The sequence below is a fragment of the Myxocyprinus asiaticus genome, chromosome 22 (assembly GCF_019703515.2).
Source record: "Myxocyprinus asiaticus isolate MX2 ecotype Aquarium Trade chromosome 22, UBuf_Myxa_2, whole genome shotgun sequence".
NCBI classification, from domain to species: Eukaryota; Metazoa; Chordata; class Actinopteri; order Cypriniformes; family Catostomidae; genus Myxocyprinus; species Myxocyprinus asiaticus.
The window spans coordinates 30,442,963-30,459,990 of record NC_059365.1 but is presented as its reverse complement, the minus strand read 5'-3'; the positions used below and the strand labels follow the sequence as shown (position 1 = coordinate 30,459,990).

The 17,028-nt window shown below is 38.2% G+C and overlaps 1 protein-coding gene across 4 annotated transcripts in view; it reads right to left on the bottom strand.

The window, feature by feature from the left end:
• Positions 1-17,028, bottom strand: part of LOC127412608 (probable phospholipid-transporting ATPase IA) — a 211,888-nt gene that overhangs the window by 148,793 nt on the left and 46,067 nt on the right. For 2 of the 4 annotated variants that reach the window (XM_051649090.1, XM_051649092.1), the window contains exons 5-11: positions 11,220-11,265; positions 11,069-11,109; positions 9,412-9,485; positions 3,205-3,274; positions 2,908-3,035; positions 2,185-2,296; positions 1,619-1,784 (exon numbers count right to left, since the gene is read on the bottom strand). In XM_051649090.1, coding sequence (XP_051505050.1) covers positions 1,619-1,784; positions 2,185-2,296; positions 2,908-3,035; positions 3,205-3,274; positions 9,412-9,485; positions 11,069-11,109; positions 11,220-11,265 — 637 coding nt within the window. Of the gene's footprint in view, positions 1-1,618; positions 1,785-2,184; positions 2,297-2,907; positions 3,036-3,204; positions 3,275-8,722; positions 8,797-9,411; positions 9,486-11,068; positions 11,110-11,219; positions 11,266-17,028 lie in introns of those variants that run through there. The other 2 variants (XM_051649091.1, XM_051649093.1) reach the window with 2 other exon arrangements.

Here is a 17,028-nt window from a genome sequence, read left to right as displayed (position 1 = left end):
CTCGCTCCATGTGTGCATACTGTCGTGTCTCATTTGTGAGACACATGTGAAAGGGCAGTTGCGCGGCTGAAGCTGGAGCTTGAGAAGTGTTTAACGTGTCACCAAACAAAGGAAGGGGGAGGCACGTTTTTGACATCAGGCATTAAAAGGAGAAGTTAACCCCAAAATGAAAATTCTGTCATTTACACGACCTCATGTCGTTCCAAACCCCTATGACTTTCTTCTGTGGTACACAAAAGGGGATTTTTTCAGGCCACTCTTTTCCATATTATGAAAGTAAATGGTGACTGGGGCTATCAAGTTTCAAAATGACACACAAAAAAAGCACAATAAATGTATCACATAATAGTCAATGCATAATATTATATGGCTTCTGAGACAATATAATAGCTTTGCATTAGGGAAAAAAAAAACATGAATGATTCATGAACAAATCTTTCAGACCAGTTTTGTGAACTGGATCGATCAATTCTTTTAAAAGAACCAACTAAAAAGATTGATTCATTCACGAATAGCTACTCTCTCGTGAACTTTCAAACGCGTCAAGGCTTTTTTAACTTTTTAATATATTTCAATATTTATATTCAGTCCCACTTTATATTAGGTGTATTTAACTACTATGCACTAACATTAAAATACATACAATACAATGTATTTATTGTGTATTTATTGTGTAACTACATGTTGTTCTGCAAAATTCTCACAAGATTCACATTTGCTGCGACTGAGTTTAAGGTATGGGTAGGATTAGGTGTAGAGTTAGGATTAGGAGTTAAGGCTAAGGGTAAGGGTTGGGATATGGTTAGGGTTAGGGTTAACAATGTAACTACAGATGTAATTAAATGCATGTACTTTAAATGTAAGTATAATGCAACACCACCTATGTACATCATAAGTACACTGTAACAAAAAAGAACATAGTAGTCAACACCTAATATAAAGTGGATCCTTACATTCTATATATGGAAAAGTGTGGCCAGGATATTCTTTAAAAATTCACCTTTTGGGTTTGGAACAACATGAGGGTGAGTAAATGACAGAATTTTCATTTTTGGGTGAACTATCCCTTTAAGAGGATCTACACAGTATAGAGCTGGGGGGGGGGGGAAACCTATCATTGGATTCCTGGTGTGTGTGTGGTCATCTGCAATTACCCTCTCAAAGTAGGGCAACCATATAAGTGGCTTCGGTAGCTTAGCAAAAGCTGAGCTTCAGTTAGAGGTTAGTAAGGAGGGGTCATTCACAGATGGCCAAGGGTTTTAAATGGTTGTTACCTGGAGCTGTTAAGAAAATGACAACAACAAAGAAACAAAAAACACAAACCAAACAGAATGTTAGAAAGGAAGCCGATAACAGAATGAACGAAAAAACAAAAGAACAGCAGCGTTTGTGATATTCAACCATTTATACAGTCACGTGTCTATGCATATTAGAACTAAAAGCGAAAGGCTTTCCTTTCCCTTTTTATTGACAAATATTCACATATGCAATGCATATTTGTTTACACTGAGGGAGGACGAAAATTACTGACGTTAACGAAGGTGATAAAAAATGAATAAGCACACACAGACGCGCAAGCGTTCTAGCAAGACACAAAGAAGAGGATGCTAGTTCTTACAGTTGAGGTCCATGTACCAGGCATCATTGCCGAACTGGTACTTCCAAATGGTCTGGCCAATGGAGCACACCAAAGAGATGGCCAACAGACAGCCGAAAAGCACCAGGATCTGAAAGTTTGTGATGCGCTCCACGTTGGACAGCTTCAGAGGAGGCCGTGTGGAGTTCTGGAGGACACAGGTGGCCAAAACATTGGGGTTTCTCGGATTAAAGGGACAGTTCACCAAGAATGAAAACTATGTCATCACTTACTCACCCTAGTGTCTTTCCAAACCTGTATGACTTTCTTCCATGGAACACAAAAAGATATGTTAGGTGCAATGTTCAGCCTCGTTCACCATTTATTTTCGTTTTATGAAAAAAGATGCAATGAAAGTGACTGAGATTGACATACTGCCTTGCATCTCCTTTTGTGTTCCATGGAAGAAAGAAAGTTATACAGGTTTGGAATAACACAAGGGTGAATAACTAATGACAGAATTCCCCTTTTTGGGTGAACTAGGCAGGATTTGGGATTTGACTAACATGGTTGAGTGTTAAAAATGGAACTGATTATGGCCTACTCACCTGCATGAGTTTGGTATCATGCCCTGTGTAGACCACAATACCATGCACCCACTGTGTGTTCCTGAGTTGAGCTCCTCTCAGCAAGATCTGATCTGGACCCAGTGGAACAGTGCTAAATACAGACCAAACATACCTAATTAGGCCTTTAAATGTATAATGTACACTACATTGATACAGTCCCCCTAAAGCAACCCCAAGTGAACATGGTTATAGCTCATGAGCCATCCTTAGCAGAATATGAACCTAAAACTTTCTCACGTGAACACGCACAAGTCGCACGGACTACTTTAATGACACTTTTGGGTTTTTTAAGCTTTCAAGTGAGTCACTTTCAACTGCCGTTGTATTGAATAGACTGACCTAGACATTCATTAAAACATCTCCTTTTGTGTTACGCATAAAAAAGCAAGTCATAAGGGTTTGTACTGACATGAGGGCGAGTAAATTATGACAGAATATTCCATTAAACTTCCCTGAAGGGATCTGGGAGACATTTTTATTCTTAAACTTCAATCTAATCCACCCCACTGAAATTAATTTATATCTCACTCATCAATATTTCAGGCTAATGAAATAAAGTCTGTAGGCAGCATGGGCCTGACTGACACATTTCTGAAAGATTTTTTCAATCCTTTGCTCAGCAACTTTCCCCTTTAAACATAACTGCTCTCTCTCTCTCTCTCTCTCTCTCTCTCTCTCTCTCTCTCTCTCTCTCTCTCTCACCTGTGTCCATCCAGGCGAATATTGCCCACAAACTCATACAGATGTCTGTTGGGACTCTCACATTCCATCCGTCCAGAGAGACGCATCAGACTGTCAATGTCCTTAATGTCTGCAGTGATCTGCAGACCCTGCATATACAAAACAAATGGTGAAAATCAAAATAAACGTAGAGCCTTCAAATACATGAAATCTGATGGCAATAATCTAAATTCACACTGATAACACAGCTGTATTACAGAAGGTAAGTGACAATACATGAACAGCAGGAGTAATATAAAATGAGAGACAGAAGCTCACCTGTCTGATCTTCAGATTTGTTTCTCCATCCAGATTTGAGGTTTCTATGTAGCACATTCCTTGAGGTTCACTACAATAAATGGCACCATTATGAGAAAAACAGCATTTTAATATACTGTAACATAAAAGTATCTGACCCTAACAGCAGAATGTTTAATTGCTTGTTTTAACATTTTAATGTATGTATAATAAATGTTGACAATTTATCAGAAACGCAAGTGTCATTAAATGGTGGGCAATTAAAGCAAAAGTTCACCCAGAAATGAAAATTAGGTCATAATTTACTCATTCTCATTTGATTCCAAAACCCATATGACTTTCTTATGAGCACTAAAGGAGACGTTTCAATGAATATAGTTAAACATTGTAAAAATCAGTGCAAGTTATCTTGTGAACACGTGTACCACTGTGAACAAGCTAAACGGACCAGGATATTTATAAAATGTTCTCTTTTTGTGTTATGCATAAGAAGGCAAGTTAAATGGGGTTAGACCAACATGAGTAAATTAAAATGTGACAGAATTTTTATTTTTTTGGGTAGACTATCCTTTTAAGCTACAAGTTTAAACAAATATAGCCTAACCTAGTTTAATTAATGGGGAAACATATCAACATTTAAGATAAACAGTGATTAAAAATATGTAACTAAATTCTACTGTAAAACAAACTAAAAAAAATTGAAAAACTGTATAAAGTTGGGTAACATCACACAAAATATTTAGATTCAGAAGTCACAAAACCAAGCTGAATGAGAGCCAGACAACCAAAGATGCCTTGATGTCAAGTGCTTTTAAAAATACGTATACCGTTAAAAATTTTACTTATCATATTTTTTTTAATGGGCCTGGCACTAATGGGACTTGAAGATCTAGATCTTTCATTTTGCACTGAGACATTAGGAAACATTCAATCAATGCACAACACTGACATCTTTGTTTAAGGCTGTGCATTCTGTTGTTTTTATTTTCAGTGACATCCAACTAACATGCAACAAAAGGAAAGATGCAGCACACCAGACAAATGAACAGTCAGCGTTAATACTGAGAAGAGCCAGGCAGGACAGTGAGCACACAGGGCCAAAGCTGTTACACATCTCCCCGTTTATGAACAATAGAGAGCACAAAAAAGACGGTATTATATTTAAAAGAAAAATATGATTTTTCGAGTACGAGTATGCTCTGCTTTTTGTCTGTACACAGCAATCCAGTCTTGTTTATCAGTCAAAATATCTAAAAAATCTTTACATTTACTTGAGAAGTAAAACTGCAAGATATTAAGATTTGTTTTCAAAGAATACATGTTGAGAAGAGATTTAACCATAAGTGAAAAAAATATGAAGAAATATCTCATGGCTATGATGCATAAAGTGAACAATGTGATTAACTGTGAAGGTTCATCACAATACTGCATATTGTGGTTATTGGGTGATATAACAGCATGCAGGGAGTCACATCAGTGTTCGAGGTCCTGCTGAAGCCATGCATTGTGCCAACAACTGTAACATTTACAGTCATTCAATGGGCCTTTTCTCCAGTCATGTCAGAGAAGTGCTTTGTTTTTCTGTGTAGATGCTGAAGCATTTACAGCTCAAAGCAGAGGTTTGTTAGAAACTTCTAGATACTGTAGTTACAGAAAGTGCCTCATCAGTATTTTCAGCTGAAAGTTGGACAGAGTCGTAGTCTGAGAAAAACTGTCCAATCAATTTATTTTTTGGTGCTTGAATTTGAGGCGAGATTCTTAGGGAGTTTTCAGACCTGTAGACCATTTGCTTTGTTCCAAAACGGGGACTAAATTGTTACAATGTTGCATTTTCTTCTTGGTTCTTTTCGCTTTCACAAGGCAACATTTAAAAATGGACCAAAACTATGTCAATAAAAGTCACATGTGAGCAAGCTGTCCCCTTATTGTTCATTATGTTTGTTCTCCATTCCAGGATTAAGCTCATCCATTGATATACTGGTTAAAATTATATGCGTGCAAAAAATGTGTCTACCATTACACATTTTTGAGAATTTGAGCATCGCCAGTTAGACCAAATTGTGCTCCAAATACAAATTATCCATCACTCGGTTGGGTGTGAGTTGTAAAGTTTCCGTCATAGTTATTTTTATTCGTCATTAGTTGCTTTTGCATTATTTATCCATTGAAACATGCCTGTTCTAAGATCTCTCTCTCTCTCGCACGTACACACGCACACACACACACAAATAGCAGAGTAAAGCCACGTAAAAAAAAAAAAATTATTTGTCAAAAAGTTGCTAACATAATCCTACCCGTGTTCTGCCGCTATCCAAAAGAGAGAAACAATCATACTAAAATTACCTCAGGAATTATAAAACAGCTCCTATTTTAAACAATTATATTTAATATAGTTGCCAAAATGCTACATCAACGTTTTGATGATGAATTACAGAGTAGTGCTGGTCTTCTCCAAAGATCCCTCAGTTATGTTCATGGTTTTTATAGGGATATTGTTTGGTTCGTTGGTTTGTTGGGTCAGTTTGCATTCACACCTCAAGTGAACCACTCCGGAGTTCGTTTGCAATCAGTCCAAGACCACCTCGTTCAGGCGGTCTCGGACCGATTGTTTTGGTGCGGCTCCAAGTGCGATTGCCGTATTCATATATGCCTAAATGAATCGAACCAAGGGAGAAAACGCGCCAGGTTCTGAAACAAATGCTCCAAACTAGCCAGGTGTAAAAACGGCGTCATCACAAGCAGTTCGCTTCCGCGGTCTGGTACGATTGTGTTCATATCAGCAGTGAACCGTACTGGAGTTCACATGAACTGTACCCCAGACCACCTTTTCAGCGGACCCGGGTGTGGTTCGCGGGTGCGCACTCGAGTTCTGAAAACAGCGTTCACATTATCCAATTGAACCAAACTTTGACGTCATTCGACCCTGGGTACGCACCAAAAGTGCTAGTGTAGGGTGTGTTCACAATTGTAGTTCGGTTCTCTTGGTCCGGACCAAAAATGAAAATTATACATTTAGTCCTGATTCGCTTAGCGTTCAAACTGGCATTTTTAACACCGAACCTAAAGATACAAAACAAAAGGCATAAGAATAAGGTCACAACCTCATTGGACAGCTTTTATGATGTATATTTTGCGACGGAACTTGCCGAACATCCAAAACAATGCTGGTTGCTGGGCTAAATGCGCTCGTTGGATTTATGTATGTGTGTGTGTATATATATATATATATATATATATATAGTGGCATTTTTACCAGCTGAGAACAAACGAAGAGCTAATAAAATATGCAAAGGAGACAAAACAGCACCAGGAATTCCTCCGTTGCACACACAAACAAAGATATGCTGCAAGGATGGCTGACGGCGGTTCCAACGCCTGTTCCGAACTGTAATGGGCAACATAGCTCCTATGATGAGAAGAACCAGGTATGCTTGAGGTCAGTATTAAAAGCAAATTACTTCCTGTTATTGGTCCGTTTAGACGTCTTTGGTCCATGCTGCATTCATATATCAGTCAAACCGCTCCAGAGTTCGTTTGGAAGTGGACCGAGACCCACTATTCAGGGGGTCTCGGTCTGCTTGTTTGGTGCGCACCAAGGTTCGGATGGCAGCGTTCACGCTTCGTCAAATGAACCACATTAACTGAGCAATCACACCAGAGTTAGTTTTAATCGAACCAAACCTGCCAAGTGTGAACACACCCTAAAAGCACCCTAACAGAAGTCTAATCAAGATGCCTAGTATCCCAGCCTCAGACGGCATGCTCAGTCTGTTTATTGACCATCTGATGCATGTTGCACATTAAAATAAAATAAAAACAAGACCTGTCAACTTTTAATGTGTTGCGATTGTGATTAATTAAATATGATTAACCATTTTTTTTCCATTAACACATTTAACGGAGAGAACTTAACACAGACCAGCGGCATCTATACATTAATACATCTATAAAGTGTGAGAAAAGTTGCCTTATTATATAATCACTGCAGATTTGAGATCTGTTTGCATTTTCCATCTGTTTTGATGCAGTTTAAGAAAACAGAAATGAGTGAGTGAGAGGAGTGCTGTTCCGATGAAATAGAGAGATTAAACATATTTTAATAGATTGACAGCCTTAAATATCTTAAATAATTACATTGCCAATAGAAAGTCAAAATCTTTACCATTTGTCACCCTGAAAAGTTGAATATATTAAATCTAATCTTTTCAAGCTGTATTTATACATTATAACCTTCAAGATCAAAGTGAAAATAAAATGTAAAAGAATTCTAAACAATTATTAAAAATTAATTAATAAAATACTTGGTTTGGATGAGCGATCAGCCCCTAAGAGTAACCATTATAAACTTGCACAGGTGCAACCAATCACAGCAGGACTGGGCAATTGTTCGGATTGAAGGGAAAATGGACGCTGCCATGTACACCCAAATACTTGAGGTAAATCTGTGGCCCTCTGCTCAACAAATGAAGATGGGCAAGTAGTTCACCTTTCAGCACAACAATGACCCTAAACACACCGCCATAAAACAACGAGTAGCTTAAGGATAGGAAGGTCAAAATCCTTGAGTGGCTAAGTCAGAGCCCTGAGCTAAATCCAACAGAAAACCTGTGGATGGACTTGAAGAGAGCAGTCCATCGCCACTCACCCCGCAATCTGACTGAACTTGAACAATTCTGCAAAGACGAATGGGCAAATATTCCCCAATCTAGGCGCGCGAAGCTAGTAGAGAAATATCAAAGCAGACTGATGGCTGTCATTAAAGCAGCTCTACGAAGTATTAAATACAGGGGTATGATCATTTTTCAAACCCTGTTATTCTAGTTTTTCATCTTTTATCCATTTTTGGAACTTGCCTTTTTCATTCATTACTTAATTTTGTTTTCCAGCTTTATTTACAGATTTTGTAAAAAAAATAAAAAAATAAGTATGGGTTTTTATTTCAGGATGCAAGAGAAAAATTTGACTATTCCAAAGGGGTATGATGATTTTCTATAGGCACTGTATATAGCATATTGGTCCTAAAAAAAGGCTTGATTTTCTGTAAGCTAAATAGGTGTAGTATGATTTTGATGAGATCAAATGTTCTATGCAACTATTAAAATTTTTCCATGCCTATCAACTATTATTGTGAATATCAACCATTTTAGATAAATCCACCCCTAAATGGCACATGGTCACTTTAGATGTCGGTCACATGGTCTTTTTCTTAGTAAGGGGGGTGGTTCTTGGCCAGAATAAGCCGCAATATGGATCAGACATTATGCTGATAATCAAAAGTCTGGCTTTACGAGACTACATAAGAGGTGTCTGCGTTCATTAAACTGTGAAAGTCTGAATCTGCAGCAATTATCATATATCCAGCAATATCAATCAGAGCATAGCTAAACGTTGGCATAACCAGCTGTAAAGTCAATAGCTCACAAACACATGAAGCACAAAAGAAATGTAGAGAGTGAAATAAGGTAACAGATTCTATCGACCTGTGCACCCCCTGCCCATTTCCCACCCGGACCACATGCAAACCGGAGCGGATCCTGACCTGGACGATAGTATGATGAGGTCGGCCGGGAGGTGATCTCCGTTGGCTGCTCGGACTACCTCCCCGACTGACACCTTAATTTACCCAGCAGCCCCGGCATAAGGGCAATGAGACGAGTGAAGCCGGGAGAAGGTTGTTGATCACATGAGGGGGTGACAGGTGGAGATGAGAGGAAGGAAAGGTAGGAGAACACAGAACAAGGCAGGGAAGAGAGACACAAAACATTTAATCTTTACTGAGGAAAAAACACAATGCCAAACCCCTCGTTTACTGCTCAAAACCCATCTGTGCCAGGCCAAACCATCAGTGGATAATATACAGGTAAGAAATTTTGGCCTGGCTGGCTAATGTATTTTGACAGTGAAGAGGATAATGTTGAATACAAATTAATCTCGTCAGTATTAATCAATGAGCAAACATCCACAAAAAAAGGCTTTTCATTCATGCCATTTTCAGCCCTTCAACTGTTGTGGATTTCAATTGATACTTAAATTATTCATTCAATGCAACATTTTTACAATTTATTATTTCTAGACTCCCTGCATTTGACTTGACTGATTTAGGGCCATATCTTTAGGATAAGTTCTTGCATTATCAGTCTATGAATCATCACTTCCTTTGGGTGTTGAGTTTGACAAAGGGGGCATAAGGACAGACAGGGTCTCCGCTGATGACGTGGACTCGTCTACCTGGACGACAGCAGTATAGCATCTGCTGGTATGAAATCTTTGCCATTTACTTTAACTATGTCTCCAACCACAACCTGTAAGACACAAACTAGTTATCAATTTCAAAGGCTTTGTACCAAATTAGCAGCTATATAAGAACATCCACTGGTGAAATTATATTATTAGGGCCAATGTACATTTAAGACATTGCCAAAAACAGCATGCATTCATATTTGATACATTTAGCATATTTTATTCTGGAGGTGCTTGGACCTTTACACAAGCCCTAGTTTGAGACTAGTATTAAAATTAATCCATTTAATCCATAATATTCTCTGCGAGAATACATTTCTCTTTTAGAATTTGCATTTTAAATCATCTAATTTGCCATATAATCTAGTAGGAATGGGGGAAGCTGCTTTATAGCTCCTAATTTGAATTATGAAGTGGAGAGCTACTTTAAAGGTGCTGTAAGTGAGTTTTTTATGGAATGACACAGAAAAACTTGACCAGGCCGCAGTCAAATTCTTTGTTTAGCCATTTAGAAGACTTCGAAGCACTTTCCGCCTGTCAATCATTCTGCAAGATCACTGGAAAGCCCATATATGGGCAAAAGGAAGCAGAGAGCATCAGTTTGAGAGTAGTCCTATTGTCGAGTAAGAACACTATTTAGCTACTGTTGCTTTGGACAACTAGCTTCCACGTACCAGTACAAGGTCAGTGTTTGGGTTTGCAGACATCAAATTGCATATTTATTTTTCTAACATGTTAAATTGAGATGTTCTCCTGCTCCATCTCTGATTATAACTGACTATAACCTCCAAACGTATCTGTGTGTCTTTGGAAAGATGGGGTGTGTCTAATTCAACAGCTAAGTCTTGTGGAAGTTCTAGAACGGCTATCATCACTTACAGCACCTTTATAATGCATGAGTTGATATACTTATGATATTTCTATGCATGTATATTGCTTACTAATAGGATGGGCTATAAAATGCCCTGGTCCACAATATTGTTGACAACACTGATAAGCAAACAACAAAAACACTAAACTAGATATATGTGCGCAAAAACAAAATCATTTTGTCCTTAATTGTTCATTCTACCATTTGGGGAAATTACAGCTTTAGAAAACACAAGATTGTAAAGTAAGATTTTTTATTTTTTTTTTTGAGTCATCACAGTGTGAGGTCATGAGGGCATAGGTTAATGCACCCTCACAGAATGTGGCGGGCGATAATAAGCACCCAGTCACAAGGTAATTATATCTTCAGCCATTTCCTTTTCCTTTTACCTTATAATTATGGACTGTGTTTCTGTCACAGTAATTAGCCCTACTCTCTATTAACACATTGCAAAACTGCTCTTTGTCTGACTGTATTAGGATCTCTGTGGTGACCACATGTAAGGGGTGGCCCCATTTTGAGTCTATTCCTTCATCTTGACCAAAAGGAGAGCATGGAGAAACATCAAGAGAAAAAGCAGAGAGGGAAGCTCCCTCTTAAAAAAACAACAAAGCACTGTATCGGTTTTACTAAACCAAACGTGCTCTGGCTTACACCAGTAAGTGTATTCATGCACATTCTAATCTCTCACTCTTTCTAAGAGTGTGTCAACTTGTTTTCATCCTGGTACTCAGTGAGGAATTCAGTATGGAGGAACACCATCTGCTGCAGTACCTTCTCCCAATGAACAATCTCCCAAGCTCCGTTCCTCAACACTGCGAGACAGAGAAAATGAAAGAGAGAAAGATTATCAAAGTAGGCAATTTATGGAAGGTGTAAACTGAACAATTTAATACATGTATGTGAATAAACACATCTACCTTACCTTGTGTCTCTTTCTTGTTATCAACATTATCAGCTTTGTGACGTTTCTGAGAAAATTTAAAACATAGATTAAGTTTTAAACATAAATGAAATGATAAATACAATAAATCTCAAACTAAAAAAGGCAAGTTTGTCAGACAGAGACAGAAAGACAGATTTTGGTCTTGGTTAGTGATTAGTAAAAAAAAAAAAAAAAATCCAAAAGTGTGCAATAACAGTATGTTAGCTTTGTCAAGTGATAAAAATTAATACCCGACACATGAATACATCAAGTATTCAACCATGAGTCATAAGAAAAGCAAACACCTCTGAAGAAACACATGTTCAATTATCAATAAGTCTGGATTTTATCAAGAAGAGAGTTCTGTTGTGGATTACAAGAGCTGTTTGATCAGCTCTAATCGAGAATCACTTTGTTCTAAAATTCATTACGTTTTTCTATCTCAGAGTGTGTGTGAACCAGAGATAAACAGACAGCAAGAGAAAGACTTGTGCTGAAGAAACACTGATTAGCTCCTAAGGGCTTAACTATAGGCCTTTCCCACTGCAGGGACTAAAGTACTTTTAAGTACTTTTCATCGCTATCATACCTGAGGAACTTAAGGGACATTTTTAGCTTCTACTCCGGGCTAGGTACTTTTGGGGTGTAAAGGGACTGTGGGAGGTGCTGCAGCCTGTGATTGGTCAAAAATGTATGATGCACAAATAGCTTTGAGAAATGCAAGGAGTCCGTAGCCGCCATTTGTAAACAAACTTTTAGCTGCTAGCCTGCTACTCAGAGGATTGGGCTAATGTTAAAATTCCTATAACAGAAATAACATATAGCAAACAAAGTAACCAAAGAGAATCACCCGTTTCACATACGTGTGTATGTGTGTGCGTGACATTATCGGAAAAACGCTTTGAGTTTTCATCGCATCTGTACTGTTTGTTCTGTGTGACTATATAGAAAATAAAGTGATTTCTGGATTACATCAACTTTTTCCTGGGATGACAGGTATAAATAATCAGATGTTTATCGAGAGTGGGTAATTGAACTCTATTATAAATTAAACAGTCATGAAATGTAGTTTACATGAGGGAAGTATTGCATGCCTGTCAACTTGCATCAATACGTCTTTTTTAAGTAAATGAGTGAGTATTGCATGGTAGAGAGGCGAGGCGTCTCTCCTCTCACTCTGGCTGAAGCACCGCAGGCACCACTTATGCGTCAAACTGTAACCTGAAGACACAGGCTGCATCCGAAAATGGGAAAATGCTGCCTTCCAAAGCTGTAAAATGAGGTAGGATGAAATAAGTTGCTTTTTAAATTGTTCATAGACCAGTTTCCTTAGGAGTTCCATTCATCCAGAAACGCTGTCGTTTAAACCATTAACTGATTAGGCAGCAAGGCAGCTGCCTACTTTTTCGGATGTAGCCAAAGTTTATATAAAACAGCCCTAACAAAAGTGTTGATCCAATACCGGCGTCCTCCGTCGGTGATGTTGATGCCGTTGTTGTTGTTGTTGCTATTGAATTGCATGCCAACAACGTCAGAAGAAATATGGTCGATCCTAGATGACGTCACAGGGTTACTTTTGTGAATGCGAATGCAAGAGAGGAAAAGTCTCCTAAGGTATTCCGTTTCTTGTGAGAGTTTTCATCTAGAAAGTTACTAAGGGAAAAGTACTAGAACTGTAGGTGGGAAAGGGCCTATATACATCTGCGCTCTAGCTTTCATTACTCTACGATTAGCTCTTTATCCTTTTGGCTAACACTGCCAAAATGTTTATGTCCATTTGTCAACACTTTTTTTTTTTTAATATTTTTTATTTTTTACCTGGGACGATTGATTAATATGCCATTAGGCACAGAAGACATTCAGTAGTGTGAAAGGAGGGTGAATAACTTAAATCCAGCACTACTATGCTTAGAACACCATAGGCTTTACATGCATTAATGCAGAACATGTTTGTGTGTTGGAGCTCTGTTTGCTTCCAAAACCAAAAAAAAAAAAAAAAAAAAAAGAAATAAGAAATTGAGATTTTTTTTGTGGATGTTTGCTCACTGATTAACACTGACGAGATTAATTTGTATCTAGCAGGTTGGGTAAATTGTACAGACGTACATTGTGATTTCAGTCCTGTTCAAATCGAACCTCGCATAATATCGGTAGAAAACTTTGGACAAAGTACCCACTGTTTTTTGACAAATTTTGACATCCACTGAGAAATAATCCCTTCTGGATAGGAATGTCTGTGCAAGTGGACTGTGTGTATTTTTTCATTGCTACTTTCATTTTGACCTTTTTGAATTCCATTAATAAAATTCATTTTGACATTGTGAGTGAATCTTCTGACTGCCTGGAATTCCCTTATTTCTGGGTTAAACAGTTGATAGTTCATCCCATACTTGGGGTTAGGGATTTGAAAAACCTCAACCCTAAGTTTGAACAATAATAATAGTAATGCTTGCCCTAGCACTGTTTCTACACTGCATTCAAATAGCATGATGAAACAGGAGCTAATAAATTTAAGTTGGGAGTTTAAAAAAAAAAAAAAAAAAAAAAAAAAACAAGCATCATGATCATGAAAAGAAAAGAACTTGCAGTCAAAGTTAAAAAGAAATGCCTTTTTCTTGCTTTTTTTCTTGTGATACGTCTAAAATAAGACTGTCTTTTTTCTTGAAGGGAAAAGGGAAGCCAAAGGTCATTTGACCAAGTCCACTCGCAGCAAAGCGGAACATGACAGTAGAGTGGTGAATTTACCAATGTCCTTCATGTGCAGAGCTAGTCTTGACCTCTCAGACCTGCACAAGACATCAGAGCACCGTATAAAGTGCTGCGCTAGCCATTCTGACCATAGCATCCAGCTTAATATGATCAGATGGTTGTCTAGAGGGAACCGGGAAAGCAGGGTCTGATTACAGGGTTACAGCACTTTGGTGGATCCAGTAGGGTTTGTGGTTTTGTCTTGGCAGTTGCTCTTATGTAAATGTCTATGTAAAAAGGTCATTAAATTCATTTGAATACCAAATAAGATAGACCAGAAGTTCTGGACTAGAGTAAAAAAAAAGTAAATACACTTTTTTTGGCTAATCGCAACGGAATGCATATTGCTGTGTATGTGATCTCAAGATTATCAGGAAGAGTAAAAAAGGTAAAACTGAGCGCTGTCTAAAAACAGACTCAGATAATATAACAGCTGTGAAGGGCAAGAGAGAATAAAATCTACAGCAAGCATGATTACACAGCAGACACTGTGCATAGCACTGTTCTCTCTCATTACTCGCTCATTAAAATTGATCCTGGCATCATTAAAAAAGAATTAAGGTACATTATAAAAAAAAGTGAGAGCAAACAGCATTTGTATTCTGGCTTAATTTCACTGCCTAAAAAGACTCCATGGAATCAAAATTGGAGTTTTGTGGCCATGTCCATTAGCTTTTAGGCCATCTGTATGCAGAGGTGGGTAGTAACGAGTTACATTTACTCCATTACATTTACTTGACTAACTTTTTGGAAATAAAATTACTTTTAGAGTAGGTTTAAAAGTGACTACTACTTACTCTCAATCAAGTAAATTTCTAATGATTTTTTTTTACTTTGTCTTCTTTACAATGGGCGGTGTTCCTGTTGTTACATTACTGGGTTTAATTTTTATAAATGTGTAATTTATTGAGAGATTATTGAATGGGTCTTTTACGAGAGCGGAAGTTCACACAGAGGCGCGCGCTGATGTCACAGACTGTCACTCAAGTCATTAGTGCTGCAACATCAAACTCTTCAAAGTGAAACTTTCTTTGCTCTACACAGTGAAAAAAAGAATAGTTTCGTCATGCAATGCCTTCATTTAACACCAAGACAAGCTGATATTTCAAGATTAAAATCACAGCTCCAATTTAAGGCAGCACGCTGAGGTAAGTTTTGGCTCTAATGCTAACGCAGGCTTTTCTGTGTAATGAGATGGTCATTATCAGGGTTATTCTGTAACTGGGCTCTTATGACATCAGTTTTTAAGTGTACATTTTTAAATCAGTGCAGCAATATATCAGTGTGCTTTGTCCCACATCCCGGATGTCATGAGCATTTACACATTTACACCGCACCCTTGCGGGTGTACTGGAAACTATCACAGCTACTTCAGGCAGATTAACTATAAATCCATGTAAACATCCAAGTTAAGTGTAAATAAATGCCTTAGCTCTGCTGTTCGCGTGATTGACAACTGGAGCGCGAACAGACAGCATTTCTGTGCATGCACAGCGAGGTGCGTGAGGCGTGCGCAAGAGAGATGTGCGGGCGCGAGGCGCTCGTATGGCTAAGAGAGTGGCTGTGTCCGAAATCGTTCACTCGTTCACTATTTCCTATATAGTGAATGGCAGTTTGTGCACTATATCTCAGCAGTGAGTGAACAAAATGAGTGAGTGAATTCGGACGCTGATGTATACACCGAGTGTCGGAGCTCTGGGGCTGGATTGTGGACAATTAACCGTCGTCAAGTGTACATCAAATGTGAAATTCACTTCCTATATAGTGAATGGCAGTTTGTGCACTATATCTCAGCAGTGAGTGAACAAAATGAGTGAGTGAATTCGGACGCTGATGTATACACCGAGTGTCGGAGCTCTGGGGCTGGATTGTGGACAATTAACCGTCGTCAAGTGTACATCAAATGTGAAATTAGAGTGCACTGTGGGTAATAATGAGTGAACAAAAGTAAGGAACGATTGGCTCACTCAGAATTCAGACAATCCTACAAAATGGCGGACACTCGAAATAGTGCACTGTATAGTGGACAGGGGGCGGTTTCAGACAAAGCGAGTGTTTCATGTCCAGGGTTGGTGCCCTACACACTAGGCTGCGTACTCTGCATTTAGAGAGCGGCAGTACTGCTGTACAGAACTAATTATCTAAATTCTTTTGACTCTGAAAACTGTAACTACACTGAAATAAGGATCCGCGCAGGACTTTAAAAGCTATGAAATAGCAAAAGAAGGCATTAATAAAGCATGATCTTGCTTTGGTTTATATTTCAGCATTATATATAATGTCCTTGTGGGACATTTTCACTTTTCACTGTAATAATTACAAGAAATGTTTCCAAACCTCTCTTACTGACAAATTCATCCAGATCTGACAAGAGCCCTTAAAGGGATAGTTCACCCAAAAATGTTAATTCTCATTATTTACTCACCCTCTTGCCACCCCAGATGTGTATGACTTTCTTTCATCTGCTGAACTCAAATGAAGATTTTTAGAAGAATTTCTCAGCTCTGTAGGTCCATAAAATGCAAGTGAATGGGTGGCAACATTTTAAAGCTAAACAAAATCACGTAAATCAGCATAAAAGTAATCCATAAGACTCCAGTGGTTAAATCAATATCTTCAGAAGTGATGTGATAGGTGTGGATGAGAAACAGAGAAACAGATCACCTTCACATTCTTCTTCTTGTGTTTTTGGTGATTCACATTCTCTGCATATCGCCCCTGCTGTCTAGCAAAAAATGACAAATATTGATCTGTTTCTCACCCACACCTATCATATCACTTCAGAAGATATGGATTTAACTACTGGAGTCTTATGGATTACTTTTATGCTGCCTTTATGTGCTTTTTGGAGCATCAAAATGTTGTCCAATAGAGCTAAAATATTCTTCTAAAAATCTTAATTTGTGTTCTGCTGAAGCAAGGAAGTCATGCACACCTGGGGTTTCATGAGGGTAAATGATGAGAGAATTTTAATTTTGGGTGAACTATCCCTTTAAAGTAATAGCTCAGCCATAATTTAATATTCTGTCATAATTTCCCTACCCTCATGTTGTTCCAAACC